Here is a 26470-nt window from a genome sequence, read left to right on the forward strand (position 1 = left end):
AGTTGTAAAGATTTTTGAACAAATAGGACATCTTGTTTTGCTTTTTTATAATTCTTATCAGTGCCAAAACCATCGCCAATAAATATCGCAATTTTGATCATATTTTCACTCCAATATTTTATAAGAACTCTCATTGTTTTTGTAAAAATAAACGGGGCCGGAGAAAGCCCAAACGGTAATACTGTAAAAACAAAGTATCTTTCCTTTCCTCCTATGACCCATGAAAACCCCAAGAATTTCTGATGTTCTTCTGAAATATCAATGTGATGGTAGCCCTGCTTTATATCAAACTTAAACATGTACCCTTGTGCAGTTAGAAATTCCCTTACCACCTTCCAATTCTCAAACTTTACATACCTTTAATCGAGAATTAGTCTATTTTTTCCTCCGTTGGTATTGACTGAAAGGGGATTTACAACATGTGGTGCAGAAGACACTTCCTTAATTCGACTTGTATCAAGAAGCTCTTGTACCGCTTCATTGACGAATTCCGAATTTTTTTTAGCGGATTGATTATTAGAAAAAGTTTGTTTTTGTGGTGTCGTGAAAAAGGGAATAGTATAGCCTTCCTTGATAATTTTGAGAATAGTCGTATTACAGCCGATGGTTTGCCAATATTTTAAGTTTTAAGCCTACCCTCTAGTTCCGGCCGTACTTTTACTTAGACAAAATTCGTACGTTTCCTCATCTCTTACAATGTTATCAAAATTTAAACACTTATCTATTGTCTTTTCTTTAGACTTGCTTGTGGCCGATAACGTTTGGGCAGTCCTTCCTCCAGTGTCCCGTCTTGCCACAACCGAAGCACATTGATCTTGCACTTTGGAATCTGTACGCTGATTGAGAAGAATATGGTGTGTTATGGTTGCCGATACTCCAAGATGTTTGAGATGGTTCTCTTGAAAATGCGAATCTTTGTGATTGGAAATGGTTTGGCATAGGTGGCGACGAGGACGTGTGCATAGGGCTGAAACGTGGGGGGTAGAAGGACTTTGGCTTTACCTTTGCTTTTTTTTTGCCAGTGCTTTTAACTCAGCCGATTTTATCCGTTTTTCGTCATCTGAATTGCTTACTAATTCATCAGATAAGTACTCTTCTACAGTGACCATCCTGCTGGTGATCTATCCGCCAATGTTATTAGCTTGTTTCGCTTCGTGATTTCGAGTTTTATTCCTGCTAAACGTTTTGTTGTTCTTGATACAAAACCTTCTTTGATAAGGTCGATAACATCTTCCAAATCTTCCACTAATTTTTGGTTAAATTCGAATTGGATTTGGTTACCTTTGAACTTATATTGTCTCGACGATTCTGGTTTAGCTGAAACCTTCATGTTTTTCGGTGTACTCTGTTGTTGCAGGTTTGTTTCGAATTCTTGCTGTTCGATAAACTTTTTATCCAGGTAGCTTCTGATTAGGTCAAATTGTTCTATTCCGTTTAGCGTTTGTGTGGCAGATTGGCTTTTAACAGGTTCTTCCATGTTATTATTAGAAGTTTCGTCCATTTTTAATGCAATTGCGTGACCTTGAATACTTGAAAGCTAATCGAAAGGGGGTTGAACTTTCTGAAAATCCGCTCTTTTACTTAAAATCACGTGACAACGTGATACCGAGGTTATTACTGTAAGGCCTGTTCTACACCGAAAATAATTTCTAATAACAGTCTCTAACAATACTTGTTATCAAATTTGTAACGCAGTTTTCATTCTTTTCCCAATTTAACGAATATCAAGATACTCACACGGCTGGAGTAGCGCTGGGTCGCGGGGTCAGGTCGGACTTTAAAAGTCGTGACGTCACGGCAATCGGTTAAAAAGTCGGGCGGAGACAAAGAAAAAGAAGGAAAAGACCGCTCGTTTTAATAGGATTTCTGATGTACATCCGAAATTTTAATTATGCTGAAAAGTATTTGCTGTTTATACGGCCTGAAAACGAATGCATACTGGCGCGCCTGCACGCATATATTACAAACATCCTCTCCATATGTGTCATAGAGAGTCACGTTTTAAACCTTGAGGAGGAGTGCAAATTCTTGTGACACGTGACTTTTAAGAAAAACAAGGTTTGTTCAGCGTAGCCTCGATACCAATTTGACATCCATACCTAACATTGTATTAGCTTTTGAATAATCAAGCCTAATGAAAACAAAACTCCAGAATTGGTCGGTAAAATTTAGGTAGGTCGCCCTTGTTTACACACGAATAGCCAGCATTGTTTTTTGAAACTTTTATTTACACGTTCTTTTATTTTGAGAAATATTTCTTTATTCTTTTATAACAAGTCTAGAAACGTCGACTTTGAGTAGTTTCTGACAGGTTCGCTTTACTTGACAAGAAAAACAATCATGGCATGGGAAGGCCTGTAAAGAAAAGAGCTCACCAAAATCAACGAATCAAACTGATTAAACAAACAAAATTTCCTCGACATATTTTATATGAGATACGTTCTACTAAGCATATTTCTATATTGAATAAATCGTAATACGTAAACTATAATTGAAGTTTTAGACAGATGTTTGTCCAATGTTGGTAAGAGCTTTTTTGTTTGTAGCAGAGAATCGCATTTTTGATGGCAGCAGCTACATATAACAGAGGAGGGGAAGCATTGGAGGTAGTTGAATGGGACATGCCTTTCAGTGATACACAGGGACATACAAGAGATACTATTGACTTTAGTAGATTAAGTATGGGTACAGAAATTCGGAACAAAATGTGGGAAGACGATAATAAAATCATGCTGAGTAACTATCAAAATCGAAGCTCTTCATCCTCACCATTGTTTGATCAAAATCAAAATGTACCGAACAGCATGCCAAGCCCTGTCAGTAGTCAATCCTTAAAACTGATGATGGGCTCGAATGGATTTTCCCCAACAATTAATGAAGCAATCATTTCCAGTAAATATAACAGTGTTTTATCAAATCCAACACAGATAAACCCAACTATGTTTTTAAGTAATGCATCTATACAAGAAAAAGTGCGAATGAGAAGCCAGCCATTACTGCAGTCTCCAGTTTCCATGCCTGATGAAAGAAAAACCCCAGAGCTGCTTTCTCAGCAGCATAATGGCATTTTGTTTGATGACAGGAGGGTAGGATATATATCCTTTTTTAACTTTTTTGTAAAGGGTGACTACACAAAGTTTCAAAAATAAAATGCACTAACATAAAAATTTCCACTTTAAAATTGGCTGTTTAAAATAACAAATTGGTGTAACAGAAAAACAATGAATATTTTCTGTAATTTGTTGAACAGACGTCATTTGTTTAAAAAATAGTCCATTAGTAGTATGCGATAAAAAAATCCATCAGGTTTGAAGTGAAACATTTAGGGTTTAGTTACTTTTCAATGTTCAATATTTGAATTATAAAAATTTACTGGAACAGTTTTCTTAAATAATTTCTTCTAGGAAATAAATTTTCAGGTAAAAATGTGGTATGGAAATTATCTTATATGGTACGAATAAAGTTGTTCCACAAGGGCAGACATGTGCAGCCTGTAATATAAAGGTTGTTATAATTGCGGATTCAGAGATGCAATATATATGGGATAATCAAAACATTATGTGGTGGATACACTTGTCCTAAATGTCCTAATTTATATAATATTGACATTTGTGATTAGAAAGGATAATCAGTACAAAGATCTACTTTTTAATTAAATCTAGTAGTATATATAACTTTAGGATGCCCACTTTTGAAAATTCAGAAAGTCTGAATTAACTTTTCATCATTGAAGATGGATTGTTGTGTTAAACCTAAAATTAGAATACAATTCCCAATTATGGCATCCTGTTATTACAGGGTATGTGCAAATGAATGGGTATTATACGGAACCAAATCAAACCTATGGTTGGCCAATGTAAAGCACTGACCAAAGGCCTCATTTACTGATTTCTTAAGTCAATCTTGGTGTGTATATTCCATGATTGCAGAACTCCATGTTCGGTAATTTTTTCCTGACCAATAAACCAATAAAAAGGTTGTAATCTATTTTGTTTCTTTCAAGAATATTATTTATCAAACACTTTTGGGAAAAATAATTACAAATTTATCCTAAAGGAGGAAGTGTCTGAACCAAAAAAAGAGAAAAATCTCTCAATTATTAAGGAATGGATTTGTTGTTTTACTATTACTGCAAGAGGAATAACTGTAAAAATTTATTCAAAGTCTCTTTGCAATAGTTAAATTATATGTCTGCATAACAGCTGTGATTTGTTCCATTTTTTTGTCCTGTTAATCTGTTACTAAATTAAGAAACAATTATACTATCTCATTTTTTTATAATGCTTAATTAGACTAATTGTGTTAGGTATCCTAATAGCTTAATTCTAAATGAGCATTGTTTTTAAAATTCCAGTGTATATTATATACATTGTGATATATATACATAATTTGTTTGTGATTAAATTTAATTATGTAAAATTTGCAATTTCTTATTTTTGTTTCCATACTTTTATCATGTGCAAATAAATAAGAGCATAATAATTTTAAGTTTAATGTTAAATTATAAGAATGTTACCTTTGAACAGTTTAAAACAATTCATTTTGTTGCAACAGTATCAAAATTCTATCATCAAAATTTGATGTATTTTCTGAGCGAAAGGAGGGCTGAAATAACTTCATATTTCTTAGGCTTTGTTGGGAGTATTCACATTCCATGTTAAAGCTGCATGTCTGGCATGAATTCTCACCATGCATTAATTTAGCAATCGACAGGTCTTATTTTTGGGGGACTAATTCCAGTATGGTTCAGGATTTGAGAAAAAGTATTATTAGTTATCCTGACATGGCTCTAACCTTCCTATCGCATTTCGTAATTTTTGCAAAACAGTAAACTATGTAAATTCCAAAGTAAAATAAATCTGTTTTTGGTATGACAGGCCTATCAATAGGGGAGAACAATTGCTCTTTCTAACGCAAAGGCTCTCCCAATTCTGAAAAATGAGAAACTAGCTGAGCCATTAATTGCTCCCCCAATTCCAAAAAACGTTTTACTGGCTGAGCGCTATCACATCATCTCACATGGAAAGCAATGTTTTCTTTCTTATTATTTATACAGTAAAAAAGAACCAAAATATTTAAAAAAAGACAAAATAAAATAGATAAAAAGACTTTGTGATAAACTTTGTGTTTATAAACTTATTCAATTTATTCAGATTGCTCGCCAAGTTTAAATTATTGTAACCTTGGGGGAACGATTTATTGCTAAGGTGTTATTTTCTTACTGATAGGCCTGCATTATTACAGATGGTTGCGAAATATTGGATATCAAAGCTTCATAAAACTTGTTTCAAATTAGTGTCAACACTTTTAATATAGCTTACCTCCCAATACAACACAATTTAGCATATATAATATTTAATACAGTACCGCTCGAATGTAACTTTACATGTATGCGATAGTATCATCTTGGCATGAGCTTTTGGTAGCGTCAGAACTTTCGTTCTTATTGTTAGCCTATTGTTAAACACATGAGCTATTTTTGCATGTTGAAAACAATAGAGTTCATGTCTTGTTCGCGAAATTTAATTAGCTCATGTGAACTGCGTGTGTCCCATTGTTGTATTTAATTGCTATAGTCGTCAAGAGATCAACGAAAACAAATAAAATTTAACAAGGATTTAAGTCGGCGATAGAAAAGATTCGTTAGATCGTGTTTTAAAAGTTTAAGAGCGAAAAACGGCGATAAAAATGCTTCGTTAGATCTCATTTTAAAAGTTTAGTTTTGAGGCAGTTTGTTAGGACAATACAGTGATACATTTTAGGTTCTATTGGCTATTTTTGTTTTACCACAAGTTTTAAAAAAATTATTTTAATTAAAATATTGCCTTTTATGGATAAAGATTTTTATAACAACAGTACTTTTGTGTCATCTTAATTCAGAAGACTCATTGTGATCCCTTTATTCAACTGTGTGAGAGTAAAGCAATTTAATTTTAGAACAATCAATGACATAAATTGAAAATCATTCAGCAAAAAAATTATGAAAAAAGTTAAAATCAAAAAAAATTCAAAATGTTAGTGTGTGGTTGTGGTTGTATGCATCTTAAAGTTCGATCTACTTTACAAAATTTTGTGCTCTTAAGTCAGTGATTGCAGGAAAGTAACTTATGTGTATTTAAGTCAGCATTGTTAGAAATAACATGCTTAAGCTAGTCAGAAGTTCAAACACTTATCTTTTTCTGTGAAAAACAATTGGATGTCATCAATGTCAGGTACAAGTGGCAGATTGTACAATCTGCATGTTCCGATTTTGTGAGAATCAAATGAGTTATTTCACAATAGCTTGTCTTACTTGGCTTCAATGCTAGGTATAATTACATTGTGTATCACTTCATAGTAACTGTGTCCATGTATAAGATACCAATTAATTAGAAGTAGTGGCAAAAGAAATTTGTGATTGTTGTTAAACTTTTGAGAAAAAAGGGTGTGCAAAAGACTGCTAAGCTAATATTTGCAAATGGGACCTGGAAAATAACAAAATTTGTGAAATAAAACTCTTAATGAGATTACAGAATGATTGAGAAAGAAATATGGCTTTAAAATAATTGCTATAAAACCTATTGAATTTCAATCATTCATTGTTACTTTGTTTTATTTGTTAGATACATATTAATGGAAATCCTTCTAGTCAAGGAGATCTGTAATTATTTCATCCCTAAAACATTTTTCATTTTAATATGCGTTAAATCTGTATATTAATAATACCTGTATTTTGTCTTGCACGAAAAAATGTTGTGTTACCGAGACACCAAAATATTTATCCACAAAGTAGCAATTGTGATCTTATGACCAGTGGATTTTTCCGGGGGCTGACGACTAATTATTTATTATTTTGCAAATCATTTATAGCAGCAGGTAACATTCTATGCTTTACATTAAAACCTTTTGGAGGATAGCTGACTTGAATTCCATGTTGACATTTTTTTTAAGGTGAATGAAAGTCAAACAATAAAGGAGGAGTTGCTTGAAATGAAATCTATCTTTACAAAATTAGTGGCTCAGTCAGACGGTAAGCCTTTTTCAAACTCATATAGCTCATTATTTTTTTGTTTTTTTGTTTTTGGTGTTTGTTTTACTTATATTATTTTTGACAGATATTGTTGGACTTCCTGAGCCTGTGCAACTTGCCCTCAAAGTAATCAGATTGGAAGGTGAACTGCAAGACCAAGACTCAAAAGTGAAAAGTTTGGAGGATACTATTGCTGACTTGAAAAATGAGATGCATAAGACAAAGGAAGACAATGAATTCGAATTAGTGAAGCAAACAAGAGAGGTTAAATTTCTTACTGAAAAATTGGACTATAAGACCAACTTGGATGCGAAAATGAAAGAGATGAAACAAAAGGATGAAGAAACTGAAATCGAAGAACTTAAAGAGCAGATAACAAACCTGGCAGATGTAAAAGAAGATGTGAGTTAAAATGGTCATATTAGTTTGGAATTAAATACTGCTCTAAGTTGTAAAGTGCTTTTATCTCTGAACATAAATTCATTTCAAACTCTTCTCTAACAACTGGAATTGTCTTTCTTAAATGGTAATATAGATTTTCTTTTCCTATTGATGTCATCATAGCAAAACTGATCATTGTTTTCTTTAACGTTCTAAACAATTGAATTATTGTTTTTAACCTAAAATCCTAGCCTAATACTCTTATGAAGCATATTCTTTTAAAAACACTATAAGCCTGTGAAAAAAATCCACTTTGCTAAAAGAACAATGGAAAAGGTCAATGATTTGAATGTTAATGATGTTAGCAATGACCCGTCAAAACGCAAAAAATTTTTTGTTAACAATTTGTTTAACCGTTGCTTCATGTATTGGTTTTTACAAACAGTTAAAGGGATACTGTGGTTTAAAGATTTTTGATGATGTTTACCTGTCTCTAGCAAAAAAGATGGGTTGACTCGGTTTAGGAAATTGGCACTACTTTGGTTTCAGGAGGTTCCTAGTAATCTGCGAGGTAAAAATAACTGACATCAACAACCCATTAATGCATTTACATTGTGTCATGCATTTACGTTGTGTGGCCAATAAAGGTAGCATATCAGACATAACTTTTCAGCTACGTCATGGAAAAAAAAAATATTTTGGCGTTACAGACTTAGCCAATTATTATAAGAGATTACTAAAATTTATAAACTTTACATTATTCTTTATGGCCTTTGTACTATTCCTCATGTTGTGATCTTATGCTATATTGTTGTGTATCTAGAAGGTTAAAGAGCTTGAAGATTACAAAAACGAGAGTGAGCATAAAATCAAGATGCTTCAGTTCGATGTTTCGAACAATGAGAAAGAGCTGGACCATTTGAAAAAGTTGCTGAACGAGCAAGAAACAAATAGGCAAAATAAGAGAGCTGAAATTGAAAAGTACATAACTGCAGCTAGGGAAGCGATGGAAAGAGAGCGACAAGATAGATACCTTTTGTTGGTTGAGCAGAATAAGTTGAAACATAAAGTTGAGAAATTATCAGAAACGTGCAAGTCATACCAGGTATGCTTTGATTTTACAAAAAAATTACTTCCCTTTTCTCAATAAGCTTACAATTTCATTGCTCAGAATTGGTAATAAAAAGTATACCATTAAATAATACTATCATATGGCTGGTTTCTGTGTGGTCCAGCTTTGAACAAATTTTTTTCATGCGTTTGAAAGACCATACAGAAACCAGGTGAACTATTCGTAACAAAAAATATTATTGGTCATTTCAACGTTTTAACATTAGCATCAGATGCCAACTGAATAATTTAATGAGTTGAACCAATCAAAAAATACATTATATTAACTATTTTCCAACTTTTGTTACATTTCTTGTCAGACAACAAATCTCCTAATTAAACAAAAAAATTGCCTATCAAAATCTTAACTATGCTTTGTACCCAAATTTTTATATGGTATTAAACAACTTATATACCTGATTAAGACATTTGTGTGACTGTAAATACAACATCATATTTGCTACTAGACAAAAAATGAAGAGTTGTGTCGCATTCAGAATGAACTAGAGCAAGAGTGTGATCAGTTTCGAAAGTTGAAAAAAATGATACAAGAACATGGTTTACCCAATCATGAACAACTTATCATGCTTCAACAACAAGCAAGTTCTTTTATTCTATTTTTTCTTTCTGATGAATCTTCCCTTTTGTTGTTGTTATTTATTGTTATAGATTGCTGTTAAGTTATATATACATTTTAGCTGGACACAAATTTTTATTTATTTATTTTGGGTGGCTGGCATATGGCAATCCTAATAAAAAAATGATTTTTAGCATAAAAATCTGAATATTTCGCTTTTCTTTGCAAACTGTCTTCCTTCAAGTTGTTATAGTCTATATATCTTTTTTTTCACAATTACATTGTTGTTTGCGTACTTATACAAAAATAAATCTAAAAACACGAGTTTCTTTTTCTAGACTGAGATGTTTAAAGATGATGTTCTTAGTGAACGCAAAGACAGGGAACGAGCTCAAGCACAACGCGAAAAACTCCGCAGGGATTTGGAAATTCTTCAAAGTCGAAATCAATCGCTTCAGGAGCAGGTGCACTTATATTGAATTTAATAAATGTTTTAGTTTGAAGAGTTAGATAATCAGGTTTTAATTTCTGAGTTTAATTTCTAGGTGTATAAATATCAGGAGCATATCATGAGATTAAACACAGGAGACCGAAGATACCAAAGTCATCAAGAATTTATCATGCAACAACAGGTGTGTAGTTTCATAGATATATTATATTTTCGTGCATTAAAAAAGCAAATGAGATGTCGTAAAAATAGTTAAATGACTTTGATCTTTAGTAGGCTGGATATTCAGGAAGGCTTTTAGGATAGTAATTTATTAAGTTGTAGTATGCAAAAATTTTAAACTAATTGAATATTTGATCAAGTGTGAAATCTGTATACCAACTTTTGGCATTTACTAGTAATGCTTCTTTTAGGCAAGTGGCAAGTTTGCAAGACAATTATCGAGCCCTGCATACTACAACCCGAAATTAAGAGGGAGCTCAAACATGACTAATCCGATGAAGAATCCTGTCATGAACGGAGCTTCTTTAAATCAGGTTGGTATGACAAGACAAGCTCCACCTCTTGGTGATCTCAACCTAAACCAAAATCGAAGTTTGAATGGTTTTCCTGCTAATTTTCCAAATAGCAGAGGAGCGGCTGTGCGCAGTCCTCTTGGGTAGGTAACTTTTGTATGAAGATATTGTATAGATGTTGTAGCATGGCTCGTACCTGTAAAAACTAGAAAATCAATGAAATTTTGAAGTTGGTCTGCAATTTTGTTTATTTTTCCTTTATGGAAAAAAAATCCATAAAATGATGAAAAGTGCAAAAACTTCGGATAATACAATAAGCAACCTACAAATGAGTTACTTTTAAAAATTTCTTTTAAGAATTCATTTTTTTTTTCTACTAAATGATAAATTACAGGTGTGAATTAAAAATTTAGAATCTTTATAAATATTACTCTTAATACTACAACTAAACAACTGCGAAATTTTACCATCAAAACTGAGATTAAATTGCTTAAGTTGCTTATAAAAACTGTTGCTTATAATCTTTTTCTGTTTTTGGTTGATTTATTCAGCAATCTTCAATTTCAGATTTAACAACGGTGGTCAATTTGATCCATGGCCCCAACGTAATGGTATACCACAGCAGCTGTCGCAACCTCCAGCTCTATCACAAAGAAACACGTTGAGCGGGAACTTGAATAACAACCGCGCACCACGGTCTCCTTTATTAGGACCAAATGGAGATCCATGGATGCTTCCACCCAGCCCAAACAATGTACCACAACAACCTCAACTCGGCCAGGTATTGAAAATGTTTTCAAAGTTACTTTCGCGCGTATTTATTCACGTGCAACTAACTTGAGGTGTAGTTCAGCACGTTATGAGGTGTACCCGTTCATATTAACTTTCTGGCAAGTTTATTTTAAGTAGGGTGTGTTTTATATTTCACTACGAAACAGTGAAAAGAGAAAGTAATTTGTCAGATAGGATAAGTTCGAAAATGTTTTTACGAAACATCGATGTTTGCGTGTATTGGTTTTAGCGACACTCGCGTGCATATTAACTGTAGCTTAAACTCAGACCATTCCCTATTTAATGTTTTATTAAAGACAGCATAGTGTACTGAACACCATTCGCTTATTTATATTGAAATGAAAATACGCTGTATTATATATAGTCTTATAGCTAACGTTCTTTATAGTGGACACTTCTCAACAACGGACACTTTATTCAAGAACGGATGGAATGACGCGGTTATAATCTGATAAAATTCATATTGTAGACTTTTTATAGCGGACAACCCTCCATAGTTGTAGTCATTTTAGAGTTCCAAGTTACATAACTTTTAATAACAGCCACGCCCAATATATGATAAACAGGTTGCTAGATTTTTCACTCAATCAAAACAATGAACTTTTGGATTAAGAAAGCGAAGTTCTGAATATTCTCTAACACAAGTAAAAGTTTAGAAAGTGTTTTTATACTCTGTTTTACCTTTTAAATGAAAGAAATATAAAGCATATTTACAGCATAATTTCTTCAGCTTCTGATTGACGCACTTTTTCGCCGATTTCAATAAGCCCGAACATTCCCAGAGCAGGCGTTGAAAAAATAGAAGTCATCTATATTATAATACCCGTATACGTCTGTCCGTCCGTCTGTCTGTCACGCATAAGTAGCTTAGCTGCGCAATAGCGAGAAACACGCGATGCGGTATTAAAAGGACGGGCGAACCCGTGGATTTTCCACGGGCTAACAACTTTTTTAGAAAAACGCCTACATAGTGAACGCCTACCCCTATGATTGGTTCTTTTTTAGGTCTGCAAGGTGTCTGTTTTAGGGAGGTTTTAATGTAATCAAAATCACCGCAGTGTTGTTTTTCCTTGTAGCCTGGTCTCAACTACAATAACACCATTTGGTCACAACAAGCACCTGCCTCTCCTACTACCTTCAGCAACAGTAACAATGCTGCTCGTCAAACTGGACAAGCGAGTCCCACAAGTTGGCAGTTTTCTGACTCTCCACCGGGATTCAGCCCGCACTCTAATGATTCGATGAAAGTTTTACCAGGTAAATGAATTTAAACTTTGCAAATTTAATTAGATGTTTTGTGTGAAGTGTAGCATTTTGAACTTTAGGTCGCTTATGCAAGAGGTCATTTTAAGGAACATAAACTTTTGCCACAAGCAAACGTGTTTCTTAGTCAAGTTAAAATGATCGCTGATAAAGTTCTCATTTGGGTATTAGGTTGGCCAGATGTAGATGTAGTCTAAACAGCGATGCGATATTTTCCTTAGGTGGCGACGCATGGTCTACTGCTGGTGACGATCAGCACACAGCGACTGAGGGCCAGTCATCGCCTTCTGTGACTACCGACTACAACCTTGCTGAGAAAGGAGAAAGCAACGACAACATTGTCGGTTTTCAGTGTGGCAAGTGTAACCTGAAGTTCCAGGATACAGAATCGTTTCGTGAGCACGCAGAAAAATGTTTTAACTAGGACGGTAGGTGGCTTTTGAGAACGCAATTCCAGTTTGGCTGCTTTTTTTCTTGTGATTGCCACACGCGTTATATTTTTGCGCATAGCGTATATTTTGTTGTTGTCTTGAAACCAGTGAAAGTTGAAATGAACGAGACATTCAAGATGGTAGCTTAATTATTTGCTTTGTTTTCACTGAAGTAGACCTCCCGCACTGTTTTCATTGTTGTGGCTGTTTTGCCATGTGTCGATTTCAAGTTGAAATGATATTTTTTTTGAGTTAAGAATAGTTCGCCTGGTTTCTGTATGGTCTTGCTAATGTACAAAAAAGATGTTCAAAGCTAGACCACACAGAAACCAGCCATAGATTGGTATATATTTAATGGTATATTTTTAATCTAGCATGCCTTATTTTTTTAACAAGCAGTTTATAATAAATAAATAAATAAATAAATAAAAAAAGAATGTGTAATATATAAAATTTAGTTTTTGTCTCATGATTAGTTGAGATCAATTTCTTCAATACAGTGAAAAATGATATTTTTTGCGTGCACATACCGTCCTGCACTTAGCTTGCACGATCAATTCAACTGCCAGGTTAATATAGAAACAATTCTTACAGTTGATTTTTTTAATCCTTTTTATGTTATTCGTATTTTAATCTCCAAATTATAATTTTGTGAACCTTTCGTTTGTATTCCTTTTTTTCTGGTTGAGATAAAAATGATTTTTCGGCAAACGTTTATTTAAATTTATTTATATTTTTATGAAGGGAATTTATGCGTACAAGAGAATTATAGTTTTTTTCTGTTAGAGAGAATAATTGTTTAATTTTTGACTATCTAGAATTATTTAGTTTATTTACATTGTATATAAAAGAAAAATAATTTTGTTACTAGGCTACATAATAAAATAAGACCGTGTGACCGTGAAAATATGGCCTAGGAACAAAGTGGCGTGTAATTCTTATCGCTAAACCTTTTTTATATTTTTTTTAAAGTAAAGCTGGGTTACTGAGGCAAGGCTTATTTTAGCCTCGAGGCTAATTTCCAAATAACAAGAGAAACTCCTTTTTTTATCTGTTGCGGAAGAATTCTTTATGTAAATCACTGTAGTCTCGATTATAAAAAATGCACGTGCCCGCGTGGAGTTTATTAGTCATAATCTCGATGTACCCAAGTACCATATACTTTCTCCCGTAGAATTTAATGTCAGTATCGACCATACAAATTTACCCACTGTAGAATCATTAGGAATTTTACATTTAATAAAGACAAAGTAACGTTTCATTATGCTGGCATGCTGGTATGTTACTCGTCTGCTCAAAATGTTTTTGTTTCCCTACGTTCGAATTTGTTCTTTGTTGTTTTAAGAAAATTTTTTCTCATAAAAGTTATATTTAAAGTAAATCATATATATGGTGTGTAAACATTGTTCTTTTGTATAAGCAAAGTTTTATTTACGCCCTGTGGTGGCAAAATTATAATCATTAGAGTTATTTACGTATTTTTGAAGAACTGGTGTGTACACGCGAAAGTCGAAATTTCCTACACCTCAAATGATATCTTTCCAACTTGCTGAAATCATAAGAAACTCGCGGGCACAAGACATTTTTCTTTTTCTTTTTTGAGCCTACCCTGGATTGCTATTTGATCGAGATTTACCACCTAGAGAATAATGATGTAATTGGCTATTTTGTTGGTCTGCCGCAGAGAATTTCTTATTTGTTCAATCGTTTTTTAATGTCTTTTGCTGTGTAAACCAGTTTCTCCAAAAGAAACACTGACTTTGTTTTTGGGTAAAATTGGTATCTTATTTATGATCATGTTTCGTATATTTTTTCAATTTTAATATAGACGATATAAAACCACTCATTGTGTGTAACATGCGATGTGTACGTCTAATTATAATGTGTATCACGCGATGGATGCGTCTAATTATGTGTATAACGCGATTGATGCGTCCAATTATAGTGTGTATCACGCGATGGATGCGAGGTCACTTCATTTTCTGTTATCAGTTAAGGTATAAATTTTGATTGGTTTCCCTCCAAAAAATCTGAAGATATTATTGCTGCATTACGTATGGATAATTTGTTTTTCTATCCGTTTGTTTTTTGGCGCAGAAATTATTTGCATAGTTTAAAAGTAATATATATAGTTAAAATATCTTTAGCCAATTATTTAGCGTAGTTTTTATATGTAAAACAAAAATTTTCATAAGCGTAATGTTCCTTTAATGTTTATATCCCATCGACACGTTCTCATAAAGGCGACATGAAACGTTTTTTTTTTTTTTTTAAATTCCTTCTTTGCTTTGTTTTCTTCCGCTAAACATTGTGACATCATAATTCTAAGTGTCATTCCCAAGTCGTAAGACGAACTGTTCTTGGTTTTTTACAAAAGTATTGCTCTTTTTTGCTTTGCCTTAATCTATTCTGTAAATTATCATTTCAATCTTGCTCCGTGAAGAAATCGTAGTGTTCAAGTTAGCAACTAAACCTTACAAAAATCATGTCAATTTATATTATTTTTTTTAAAGAACTATTCAGGACTGTACACTAGCATTATGCCTTAATTATGATGATTATTCTATTTCTAGTTCTGTAAAATGACGTAGTTTATGCTCTGTATATCTTAAAAAGCGTGAATAAAAATAAAAGTTTGTAACACGTCTGTTTTGTGCTCGCAGGGTGTTCTTCAGGCGCCAACACAGAAAAATTAATATTTGTGCAATTTTTAATTTTTTCAATGCTGATAATGCCAAAGTTACAAACTACAGTCCTTCCTTATCTGTACTTTCTTGTTTCTCAACATTGCTAAATTATGGATAACAAAGTCTATACATATCTGTCTGGCTATAAATGCTTTGCAACAAAACAATTTGGCTTTTAAAGAACCACCCATCGTTCACGCTTTACTTAATTTAGTCAACGATGTTACTGATGCATTAAATAGAAATTTTTCACTCTCTGAGTATTTATTGACCTTTCTAAAAGCTTTGACACAGTAGAGCATGAAATTTTTGTCACAAAACTTGAATACTTTGGCGTAAGAGATAATAATGTAATCTTTTTCACGGAAAATATTTTTTTCAAAGAGTTAAAGAGACGTCTGTTAGTATATAACAAACACCTAAAGAGCCCTGGAGGCAAGGTTGTTTTTAAAAATGGTCATATATGTATTTTTAAAATGGCCTTATACATTTTATCGTGTTTGGTAATATCATCATCAGCGCGCCATATGTTCCTCACCGTAACAAAAGTTACGAAAGTAATAAATTTTCCTGACCATTTTTTCCTAGCCAAGTAAAACTGCTTGTTCGATGCACAAACATATGTTAAAAAGTACCAGTACAAAGTGACTCGCCTCTTATACACTTATTTAAAACAAAAATTTGTGTTTACCTCGTTTCTAATAGATTGAATTATTTTTCATACCTAAACTTCCGCACGGGGGTAGAAAGGGGATAATGGAAAATATATAGAGCTTTGTTTTGGTAACTTTGCATGCAGCGAAGACAGGGAAGTGCGAGGTAGTTTAAAAAGAATCTTTTCCTTTCTTGTATATATTTATAATCATGTGACTCGCTTTTTTGACCAAAGCAATTATTAAAAGTCAACTTTCGTTAAATGGGCTACGGAACGACTGTTAGTTTTCGACTTTAGTGACTTACACGAAAGTCGAGCTGATGTTTTCGAGCTGATCGAAAAACAAAAATGGCTATTTTTCCGGCATGTATGTAATTTACAGACTCAAACATATAGATATATCTAGAATTTTTATCTTATCTTGGTCATGTTTTCATCCAGAATGAGTCTTGCTGAAATATTTCTTTGTCATAATACTTTCGAAAAAAAAAAATTAAACCAACGAGCAAAATGCGCTGGTCTGATCATTGCACAAAACGCGTTTGCCGGATTTTTAATATGTGCGCGGTATATTCCAATTACTTTCAAAGATATACTCAGCCATACTGCTATTGGGCCATACTACTTTTGCTGTATTTTTTCTTTTCGCAAGAATTAATCCTCGTTTATTTCCTAAAAATTGCTGATTAGAAAAAAATAAATCCATACAAAATGCACTAAATTAAAATTCTTAAAAAATTGAAAGTCATTCCTTTCCAAACATTGAAATACTTCTGGGTGAACCAAAACTACATTTTCATATAAATTTATTCTAACTGCAAGAAAATATACAGACGATTCTATTTTTTATGTTTTCAGGATTCTCTCATAGGTATCTAGAGCAATTTAGTTCTTCTCTTTCTTGATACAGATAATCCCAACTCTTGCGATTAAAGGCCAGTTACCAAACCTTGTTCCGTTTAAATTCACAACACGATATCAACTATCACTTCTTACTTTTCCCTTTCGTTGGTTTACTTTTACCGGCTTGCTTTTTGCCCTTCCCCTTCGCCGAAAAACCGGCAACCGGTTCTTTCTTCATTTTAATCATGGCGTCTTTGCTGATGTCATCATCATCACCATTATCTTCTTCATCGTCAACATCTGCTTGGTCGTCGTCTTCTCCAAGTAGAACACCGTCAGTTGAAGCAATTTTAGTTTTTTTGGCAGCTTGGTGCACAGCGTAAGGTGTCTTGTGAACGTCTTTGTTATACAAACGTGTAAACGCTGATTTTACCTAACCAAAAAAATACATTTGTTGTCAACGAACATTTAAAAAGTCGTGAGAGTCAGTGGAAAAAAATATCCAAAATTTCATCTTCAATACCAAAGGAACAAATTAGTTGTGTAAGAAATTTATGCGCATGAGTAGTCCCATAATTCCTAATTTTGCCTAAAATAGTTTGAATAATGACTTTTTCCTGGAAATTAATTTTTGCAGATGGCAAAGACAATTTGTTAAAAAATGGACATATAAAAACACAATATCTAAGAAACTGTTGATATAACAAACTTCTATATACTCGTTGTCGTAAACCATATTTCAGAGAAACAAACTAAAATAATAAAAGGAATGAACTCAATCTTACCTTGGTTGGAATCTTTGCCGTATCATCCGATTCCTTACCCCATTTTCCGATTTCCATAACGGAATCCCAGTCTTCTCTTGTTAAATTATACTGATCCATAAGATCAATGACTTCCTTAGCTGCCGCATTGGCGTCAGCATCCTAAGTACCAGAGAAAATATGAAATAGTAGAGCGATAAAATGCGGTTTGGTCAAGCACTTAATTTTTGCAGGATGAAATTACTTGAACCAGGGTTTATTTCTGTTCATTGCTTTTCGTAACCAGAGAAAATGCCACGCGCTGAAACAAACGGTGCACGCTCATTCCTAAATTAACCAAAAATCGCCGCAAAAAAGGAAGCGAAGCACAACGAACACAAAGCTTACTTTTTCTAGCAATGGTTGTTTCAAGCGGTTTTTTAAAGTCGATATATAATCCATGTTTATATCTGTTTTCATGCAGTTACAGCTAAAAATGAAACAAAGCATTTAAAAAATTGATTACTATGAAAACTGCTTTATAAACCAAGAGGGTAAAAAAGAAAACGTATCACACACTTATCACTCACTGTGGACACGATAATTATAACCGCTTACGATAATTCATAATTTAAAGTCACCTAAAACATTCTTGATCACGTTTCTAATTTTGTTATCGTCTACCCATAAGTAAAGTTTACGGTACATTTTAACTTCAAACCCGAAAGTTTTAACAAACAAGTAGGCCAGGTTAGAATAATACGAGGTGACTACACAAAAACTTTTAAAAAACACAGAAGACATAAATAAGCCGAAATAAATACCTCAAAGCCATATGTGTTTTCAACTCTTGTAAGATTCGATCGTGTTTAGTACGACTGGAGTTTTTACCAAGCCATTGAGGAAACTCGATGCGTTGTCCCAAATGTCCAGACATTTTCATGGAAGGTAAAACAGTAGAAAACAAACCCTGTATAAATATATTTAAAACAAGTTTTACATGAGCAGCAGAAATCGGCCTTTCATTGATATTGTGATATCACAAACCTTCCAAAATGCACTCACGTTTATATTTCCAAAGTCAGACAGGCATTTTATAAGTTAATGGAAGTGATTTTATAGCAAACAAAACAGTGACAAAAAGTATGTAAAATGGACACGAATTTCGTTAGATTTATGAAAAGATTTTAGGTACGTGGCTAAACAAAGCAACCTAATTAAAAAAGATTATGAATTTTAGAAAAAAATTAATTGATAAGACAACAAAAAAAATTAATTGATAAGACAACGGTTATCGAATTTTGACAACTTTCGCAACATGTTTGAAGTCACAATAAAAAAATCTCCAGCTCTACCTGTAGAGGTAGCAAGCTCCATTGCTGCCGGGTTCTGATCAGATTCTCGACAAGACAGCCGTCTGCGATTGCATCAGCCGTGTCGCTTACAGCATCCAATATTTTCTGCATGTCACCTCTAAATAGCAGAAAATTTTTTTTTTTAAATATTTCTTGTGTCGATAGGAGTAATTTTTCACCGAGATCTTAGAATGGGCCTTTACATTATAGTTTAATACAACTTTGTTGAAATTCGCAATTGTGTTCCATGTGGTCCATTTCTTTTCACCAAAATATCGTTGTTAGATTCTCATTCAAAAGACTTTGTTCTCCACACAACTTACCATACTCTGATTATTCACTTTCTTAGTCAAAATTTACCACTAACGTAGTGGCTACTTGTGGAATGGTTCAATTTCTGTCACTGCATGCCATACAAATATTGAAAACATGGTGGCCTAATAGCTTTAACTTGACGAGGTTGCCACAAAACCTAAAAATCTGTTCTTTTGTCGCAAATCATTATTACAAACGGCAAATTTTGCTACCTTATTCGGGTAGAGGCTAAATTCCAGGTATGAGGATGGCTTCAGCCGCGAAATTTAAACAAATTACTATTCTAAGTGGATTTTCCACGGACTTAACTTCCTAGGACAGTCTGCTCGAGGTGGCAAAAACCCATTTGTGTTTTAAAATTGTTAAGACATTCTTTAAAAGTGAATGTCAGTCCTACAAGACAATTCAAAGTTAAGAAATCAGGCTTCAAAAAAAACAACAACAACAATTAACTTGCATTGCAGACAAAAGCAGTCGCCTAGCACAGGTTTCAATTACACAACAACCACCTATCAATGATTTGTAAAGACAAACCTTCCTTCGCTCGGATTGACACCCAGATAATTTTCTTGCATAAAAAGCGGAATGAAAGAATAATCCATGAAAAACAAATCCGACTTTTGATTTATCGACATCTTCGATGCTTCACTATGCGTGAATAACGTCTTGATTACATCAAATGGTCCCTGTTGTAAACAAGCATGTTTACGCAAAATGGCAGGTGGAGTAGTGTCAAAGATATTTAATATTTAATAAAACAAAGTAAAAAAAGTTAGATGGTAAGTATACGGCATGGCAAGTATTGACTGATCCAATTTTACTACACTCCCGTCATGCTCGGAGTTTTTCAATCGAGGTAAACCACTCTTAGCAGAAAATGAATACGCGGAAGAGCCCTAATAAATATTACATCCACCAAAATATGCTAGTTAGAACTCAACGCTTACCATTTTAATATTCTTCTTTGCATTGTTAGCTTCAGCCTTTGCATCATCGTAGGACAGTTTGTTGCTTGTGGCTGTCCACATCTGAAGGTTATGTACAACCTAAACAAATACAACGTATGTAAAGAGTGCGCTTTACTTTACTGATAGAATGACATGGTTCAAAATAATGCTGTCTTCTGTTCTTTATTATACGGCTACTTCACGAAAAACCTTTTGCTATCTACGTTCTTTTACCTAAAAAATATAAGCCAAGAGAACTAGGGTAACTTCTCTTATCGATCGAAATGAAAAAGTTAAAGACGAGACATTAGAAAGCAGGTTAGTAGTTTTGGAGAAAATTAAGTAACTATTTTGAGATACAATATCAAAGAGATATTTCCTAACGTCATCTGTTTTACAGACAAGGAAACACACAGTAAATTGCGATTACCATGAGTATATAATTCTACTATTTATTAAGTGCGCCCAAGCCTAGTTTCGAGTGCTAACTGTCCCTACTTAAAAAAAAAACAAATCTGCAAGAAGAGTATTCCAACCTGTCGTATGTCTTGGTTAGCACCCACCACAATCTGCTCCATGGCTTGTGGAGGTATCTTTAAACCTTCTCTGCTGGCTATGCTGAGTGCAAATCCCTAAACGAACCAGAAATAAAAGGTAGTCAAGGGATGGAAATATCATTTCTTATGCTTTATAAAGGGGTGCGAAATGCTTTCGGTGCACAACTTTATTTCACTCCAATGTCAGTTAAAAACCAATTAAGGTATATTCTCGTTTGTTTATTGTTTAGCTTATTTCATTGTTATTCATTATAATTATATATCTAAGGTCCATTCAAATATCAGTAACAAGAAGCCCTGGAGGCTCTAAGAACATCCGCTCGCTACCAAAATATTTGATGGCAACCTGCTAATTCGTTGTGTTATCGTGCCAAACATTCGAAGAGGTTTGGTGGATGAAGCTCTGAAGATAAAGCACGCAAATGACATTATATCTTACAACAAACTCAAACAAAGCGAAGCGAGTCATAATGAACTCACAATTTAAAATAAAATAAAATAGCCTATCATTCATGGTTGAAAGTCTTGCGATTAAAACGTTTATGGTCTTAAACAGCATTTAGTTAACAAAAAATCAAAATTTTGATGCCACCATCATGTTCGGCATACTTTTTTTATTAACTGTGCCAATTTTTGTTGAAAATGAAGTAGTTTTAATTTTTGGACCAATTTTGACCTAAAATGACATTTAAGGTGGCAAAAAATCAAAATTTTAATGACACCATCATGTTCAGCATACTTTCTTTGTTAACTGTGCCAAATTTGGCCGAAAATGAAGTGGTCTTAATTTTTGGAACAATTTTGGCCGAAAATGGCATTTAGGTGACAAAAAATCAGAGGAATGTGAAATCTCAGGGTCGATTTTTTCTCAAAAAATGCTCCAAAAGAAAAAAACGACGGTTTCAAAGAATTTCCTACGCCTTCGGGCGCAGAAATTCAATTAATTTACTGTTGTATCATGTTCATCAAACCAGCCAAATAACCATTCGCGTACAACATTTAAATACAGAAAAAACAGCCGCTTCGTAGTGCTATATTATCTTATAAGACATTCCTATGAGACAAACACTGCTACCCAATTCCAATTGATGACAAACTGAATTACCTTAATCTGTTCAACACGTGGTTTATAGAAGCGAAGATCAAAACAGTGATTGGCAAGACTGCGAACTTTAGGATGGTTTCGATCGTTGCACATACAAATGATAGGAATTCTTGTCTTCTTGATCAACTGAATAAGTTCCTAAACAATCAGATTGAATAAAATTAGTTTTCTTACTTCTTCACAAAATTGAAACTCATCATCCTGTCATTGTTGAATCAAAAATAAAAACCTGGATACAAAAGAGTGGGTTCTCAGTTACTAAATGTCAAAATTTGCGGAAAATTCGAAAATCTTTTCAAAAATTCACCCAAAAAGATATTTAGCATCCAGAAATCGGTATCGGAAAAAATAGGGAAAGACAAAAGACTCTTTGATATTTTACTTTCTGTTAACCGATAAGAATCGCTGCAAATGTGTTTTTTAGAACTTTGCTTTTAAAAAAAAGAAGAAAAAGAAGAAAAACAAAATAGCGAACAAAATATTTTCTCATTAACCTGCATTCCACCCCTGTCTTCATTACCAGCCATACCGTCAACTTCGTCCATAATTAATACATGATTCTTTCCACCATTGTTTGAACCTGGAAATTGAAAAAATATTCGAAGTAAAAAAGTTGAGTGTTCACTTTAAAAAATTAAACTTTCAAAATGTTCTGGTTTGCAAAAGGTATGACACCACCACCACATTTCTACATTAACATAATGTTCAAAAGACATAAAACTTGAAAATAATTATATAATTATATTATTTTACTCCCTCACAAGAACAATACCCTTTTCACAGGAGCTAGCCCTTCCATCAAAATCATACAATAAAGTAAAACCGCCCAAAAAGAAAACTATTATAACATGGTACAAAGACAAGGTGATTCTGAAACCTAGGAACCGACAATTATGGCAATGCTTGTATTTCATGGCAGATTTGGCTCGTGTATTGATGCCATAACAGAGAGAAAAGAGAGGAAAAGAAAGTTTCACTCACCTTGCAGCATTCCGTTAACTGTCACATTTGAAAGAGATTCTTTGATGACAGTTTCAAGCGCTTTCTTTCCACGTGTGTCACTTGCATTCATCTCAATGAAAGAAAAGCCAGCGTCCTAAGAAAGAAGAATATCACTGTGTTAAAAAAAGCAGAAAGTGAATGCCTAGTTAGTACCCCAGACTTTGCATTTTTTTGTTTATTTATATTTTGCTTAAAAAAAACCTTTCCTAGGTTGAAATGTTAGTGAAATCTCCCTTCAATAGATGTACGTGAACACCATACAATATTTTTTTGCAATTTACCTGGCAAACTAAAGTAGCACTCGTGGTTTTGCCCACACCAGGCGGGCCTGATAATAAAGCTGCCCTAAATATCGAACCATCATCTTTGCCCGCATAAAAATCTGGAACAAAAAAATCAGTTTAACAAATAGAAAACAAATTGAAAAAACAAAAACAAATGTAGACCTATAAAACTGCAAGGTATATCACAGACTGTCAAGACAGCAAAATTGGAAGTCACTGCATTAGGGTACGAAAACATTTTCAACGTCAATGAAATAAAACGCTACCAAAACAAAATCTTATATGAAAAACAAACTAGCTTTCTTACCAATAAAACGTATTTCATCATCGAAATTCCTAATTTTTTTCATCTTTATCAACAATGAAATAAAATTCAATAAATCAAACATATACTAAAATAAGAATACTTGATTTCGTCTTTTTTCCTGGTGCATTGTTGTCTTGCCAACGCAACAGCCATTTTCTCAACTTATTAGCATTGCTTTTGTCACCTTGCTGGCCAACAATATTCTTCATTGCTTTTGGTTTATATTTATCAACCCATAACAACGACGGGACACCTAAATATATTTTTATATTTTTATTTTTTCTGAACTATGCAAAATGTTTATAAGGATCACAGGGTTCTAATTTAAAACTAGCTAACAAAGTCTGAAAACACTTTTCCATGTTACTTACAAAGCTGTAACAAAACTCCTACCTTGTGACAAATTCGGACTCGACACCACAGGTGATTGTGTGTTTTGAGATGTAGGTGACGATAGTGCACTCTTTTGTGAATGCACCGAAACAAAACTCTTCGGGGTGTTTTGACTCTTTTGAGATTGGCTAAATTCCGAGATACTTTCTGAATTATTGCTTGACTGACTACCATCTATTGTCATTGGACTTTCGGGTGTGAGGCCTTGCATATTCAATTTCTTCGACGTTGTCTTATTCGGTTCAATGTTAGGTGAAGTCCATTTCTTGCCAGGTCTTGTGCGCACCAGTTCCAGAAATTCGTCTTCACTCAGTTGATGGGTTTTATGTTTTAACGCCTTAAAAATACATTGTTTAGTAAGCATTAGAAAGTTTCATGTACTGTTTTTCCAAAGGTCGTTATTAGAACGTTAGAAAATATAAGGACTGCTTTTCTACTAAATTTAAAAAAAAAAACCCTAACACGCACTTTAATCAAGAATACAAAAAGTAAGAAATTTGTTTTGTTGAAGCAGTCTCATTATGTAGAAAATCAGGACACAAATTACTTTGAAATCTCAGGAGTTCATGTCATAACCCAGACTTTAGACTCTTTTTCGATTTTAGTGGCAATAACATAAAAATAAAAAAATCAGAGTTTCACAACCATACCTTTTCCATTTTCGACTGACCAGGATCTTTTCCGACAATAACAAAACTGGTTTTGCCACTGACCGACGTGGTGACTTTACCACCATAACGTTTGACACAATCAACAATATCATCACGTTCAAATGCATCAAGAACACCAGTAAGTACAAAAGTTAATCCTTGCAAGCAATCCTCAGCACCCTATACAAAACAAGACTTCGACCTTTAAAAAAAATTGAATAAAACTGCTTTTTTGCTTGGAGTTTAATCATTTTAATTTAATTCGAAATGATTAGTTGTAAGAGTATTTATAAAAGAAGAAGTTTTATTTTAAATTTAGAAAAGGCAATAACCTATAAACTTGAAACACTACTAGTTCTTTCATCAAAAGGGCTACAAATTGAGGGCTACAATTTAATAGAATTTAAAATCAAAATCAAAGCATCTCTGCATACCACAGGCATTTCTTTCGACCCTAATGCTGATGGACCCTCTCTATTTATGTAAGCCCGATAATTTGTTTTTTTCTGCGCCACAGGCGTTTCATCTGTGTGTGGAGTATTTGGTGTCTTGTTGCCATCAGGTGTATGCGAGGGTAAAGAAGCAGCAGTCAATGGTGTTGTTGCACTTGGAGAAACTGGTTTTGGTGAAGATTTTTCTCGCTGTGGTGTTTTATTCGTATCTAGAAATACACACTAGAGTCAATAAGTAGTAAATTTTATGTTTTTGAGGCGCATAAATCTAATTGGTGGACCTGTCACCCTTTTTTGCTCAATTTGGTTAACTCTTTACCCACTTCGTCTGTAAGTTATTAGACTTGATGACTTTAATGGGGTGGCAGTAAAGCATTTAAACTGTATTGGAATAGTGACTTTAATGGTGATAATGGAACTCGTCAGACTTGACGTAAGGTTTCAAGCAGTAGAATACAAAACTAATAAGTGAGTTTGATTTAAAAAAAAATACAGTTTACAGGTTTACTGTGCACTAATTTTTTAATATAATGCCACATTAATAAGATTAAAAACTTGTCTCAAAATATACAACATAAGTTCATTGGATTTCCTGATAAGATCTTTCTCCGAAAATCCATAAAATTTACCCGTTTGTTTTTCTTTTAAAAATAAATACTTGATTTCCAGATCAGATGATTTCCTATCAGTGTAACAATTTGTCCAGGTAAAGTTGCAAAAATTAGATTTTTTCTACAAAAAACTTTCAGGCCTCCTAGGATAAAATATGTTTCAAAAATTTCCCTATGCAAAAATTTTTACCTATAAGTTACATTCTAAGTTTAACTGAAACTTTTACTCACCAGGTTGATTTTTTGCTTTCTCCTTGTCAACATCTTTTGCTTGCTTCAGGTACTTCTGTACCGAGTCTTTCATTTTAGATTCCACAGGGTCAACTTGGTCTGTTTTGGATTCTGTTGTTCTAACCTTGGTTGAAAGTTTGCTGGCTAAACTAGAAGTCTTTGATGCATTAGCCTAAATAGCAAAATTATTTTGCTACTAGTCAAAAAAGCGAAGTGTAAAAATATATCTGCCTCGGATCTCACCTTTTTCGAAGGTGGTGGTGTTGGCTCAATAATTTCATCATTGTCATCATTATTATCATTATTGGATAAAACAGATGCTTTCTAGGAAAGGAAATTAAAATAGTTTTGTCATTTAAAGCTGAAATTCTAACATGCCTACAAAGAGAACAACAGAACTGTAAAAAAGAGACATGTTATGAAGTAGCCAGAACCAAATATATGATACATTTTTGTTTTAAAAGAAAAGTCAAGTTTAACAAGACGTATGATATACGCAAACAACCTCGCGAATAAAGTTTACAAAAAGCTGTCTATCAAACTGTGATTTTTATTACAATTTTGCTATTCAGATAGGCAATAATATTTGTTACGTACTACGCAGTTATTTTTCAAAATTGATTTGTGAGATCTTCTTGAACAGAAAATTCCTCGAAATTTCAATCTTCGATGGGTCTTGGATAAACTGAGTAACAGGAAGAAGAAACACCACAAACCCCACCTAAAATTTCCTAAATTCAGTAATTCAGTAAACCCCCTTAAACCCTTTGCAGCATTTTTTTGCAAAATAATGTTTATAATAATACG

General features: G+C 33.5%; 3 protein-coding genes across 5 annotated transcripts in view; 2 read left to right on the forward strand and 1 right to left on the reverse strand.

Moving 5' to 3' along the window:
• The first annotated feature begins 912 nt into the window (after positions 1 to 912).
• LOC130647337 (cytospin-A-like) lies at positions 913 to 15167 on the forward strand. 3 transcript variants are annotated; one of them, XM_057453149.1, is made up of 12 exons: positions 913 to 981; positions 2547 to 3086; positions 6931 to 7009; positions 7095 to 7411; positions 8214 to 8495; positions 8968 to 9099; positions 9416 to 9541; positions 9623 to 9709; positions 9939 to 10183; positions 10608 to 10821; positions 11909 to 12089; positions 12317 to 15167. In XM_057453149.1, exons 1-12 carry the CDS (start codon positions 928 to 930, stop codon positions 12517 to 12519), a joined length of 2460 nt encoding a protein of 819 aa, XP_057309132.1. In that variant the 5' UTR covers positions 913 to 927; the 3' UTR covers positions 12520 to 15167. The 3 variants fall into 3 exon arrangements, with proteins under 3 accessions (XP_057309132.1, XP_057309134.1, XP_057309133.1); XM_057453151.1 differs by having other exon boundaries at positions 12267 to 12460; XM_057453150.1 differs by lacking the exon at positions 913 to 981 and adding an exon at positions 2155 to 2172.
• Positions 9605 to 26470, forward strand: part of LOC130647338 (dual specificity tyrosine-phosphorylation-regulated kinase 4-like) — a 76491-nt gene continuing 59625 nt past the window's right edge. The window contains exon 1 of the mRNA XM_057453152.1: positions 9605 to 9614. The gene's annotated coding sequence lies outside the window, so the exon portion shown is untranslated. The remainder of the gene's footprint in view (positions 9615 to 26470) is intronic.
• LOC130647336 (replication factor C subunit 1-like) overlaps positions 16662 to 26470 on the reverse strand; it is a 36468-nt gene continuing 26659 nt past the window's right edge. Inside the window, exons 11-28 of the mRNA XM_057453148.1 lie at positions 25907 to 25987; positions 25664 to 25835; positions 24804 to 25030; positions 24370 to 24549; positions 23720 to 24056; positions 23427 to 23579; positions 23017 to 23117; positions 22715 to 22829; positions 22228 to 22313; positions 21734 to 21871; positions 20608 to 20703; positions 20072 to 20170; positions 19659 to 19810; positions 18810 to 18927; positions 18279 to 18424; positions 17863 to 17944; positions 17497 to 17637; positions 16662 to 17144 (exon numbers count right to left, since the gene is read on the reverse strand). Coding sequence (XP_057309131.1) covers positions 16854 to 17144; positions 17497 to 17637; positions 17863 to 17944; positions 18279 to 18424; positions 18810 to 18927; positions 19659 to 19810; positions 20072 to 20170; positions 20608 to 20703; positions 21734 to 21871; positions 22228 to 22313; positions 22715 to 22829; positions 23017 to 23117; positions 23427 to 23579; positions 23720 to 24056; positions 24370 to 24549; positions 24804 to 25030; positions 25664 to 25835; positions 25907 to 25987 — 2715 coding nt within the window. The 3' untranslated portion in view covers positions 16662 to 16853. The remainder of the gene's footprint in view (positions 17145 to 17496; positions 17638 to 17862; positions 17945 to 18278; positions 18425 to 18809; positions 18928 to 19658; positions 19811 to 20071; positions 20171 to 20607; positions 20704 to 21733; positions 21872 to 22227; positions 22314 to 22714; positions 22830 to 23016; positions 23118 to 23426; positions 23580 to 23719; positions 24057 to 24369; positions 24550 to 24803; positions 25031 to 25663; positions 25836 to 25906; positions 25988 to 26470) is intronic.

This window comes from Hydractinia symbiolongicarpus, chromosome 6, assembly GCF_029227915.1.
Source record: "Hydractinia symbiolongicarpus strain clone_291-10 chromosome 6, HSymV2.1, whole genome shotgun sequence".
In the NCBI taxonomy this organism is placed as follows: Eukaryota; Metazoa; Cnidaria; class Hydrozoa; order Anthoathecata; family Hydractiniidae; genus Hydractinia; species Hydractinia symbiolongicarpus.

Bases quoted from the DNA above. Each gene is read 5' to 3' on its own strand.
- LOC130647337 (XM_057453149.1), top strand. From the start codon at position 928: ATGGTTTGGCATAGGTGGCGACGAGGACGTGTGCATAGGGCTGAAACG. The intron at 7,010-7,094 runs GTAAGCCTTTTT...TATTTTTGACAG, and splicing joins ATTAGTGGCTCAGTCAGACG to ATATTGTTGGACTTCCTGAG. The intron at 7,412-8,213 runs GTGAGTTAAAAT...TTGTGTATCTAG, and splicing joins TGGCAGATGTAAAAGAAGAT to AAGGTTAAAGAGCTTGAAGA.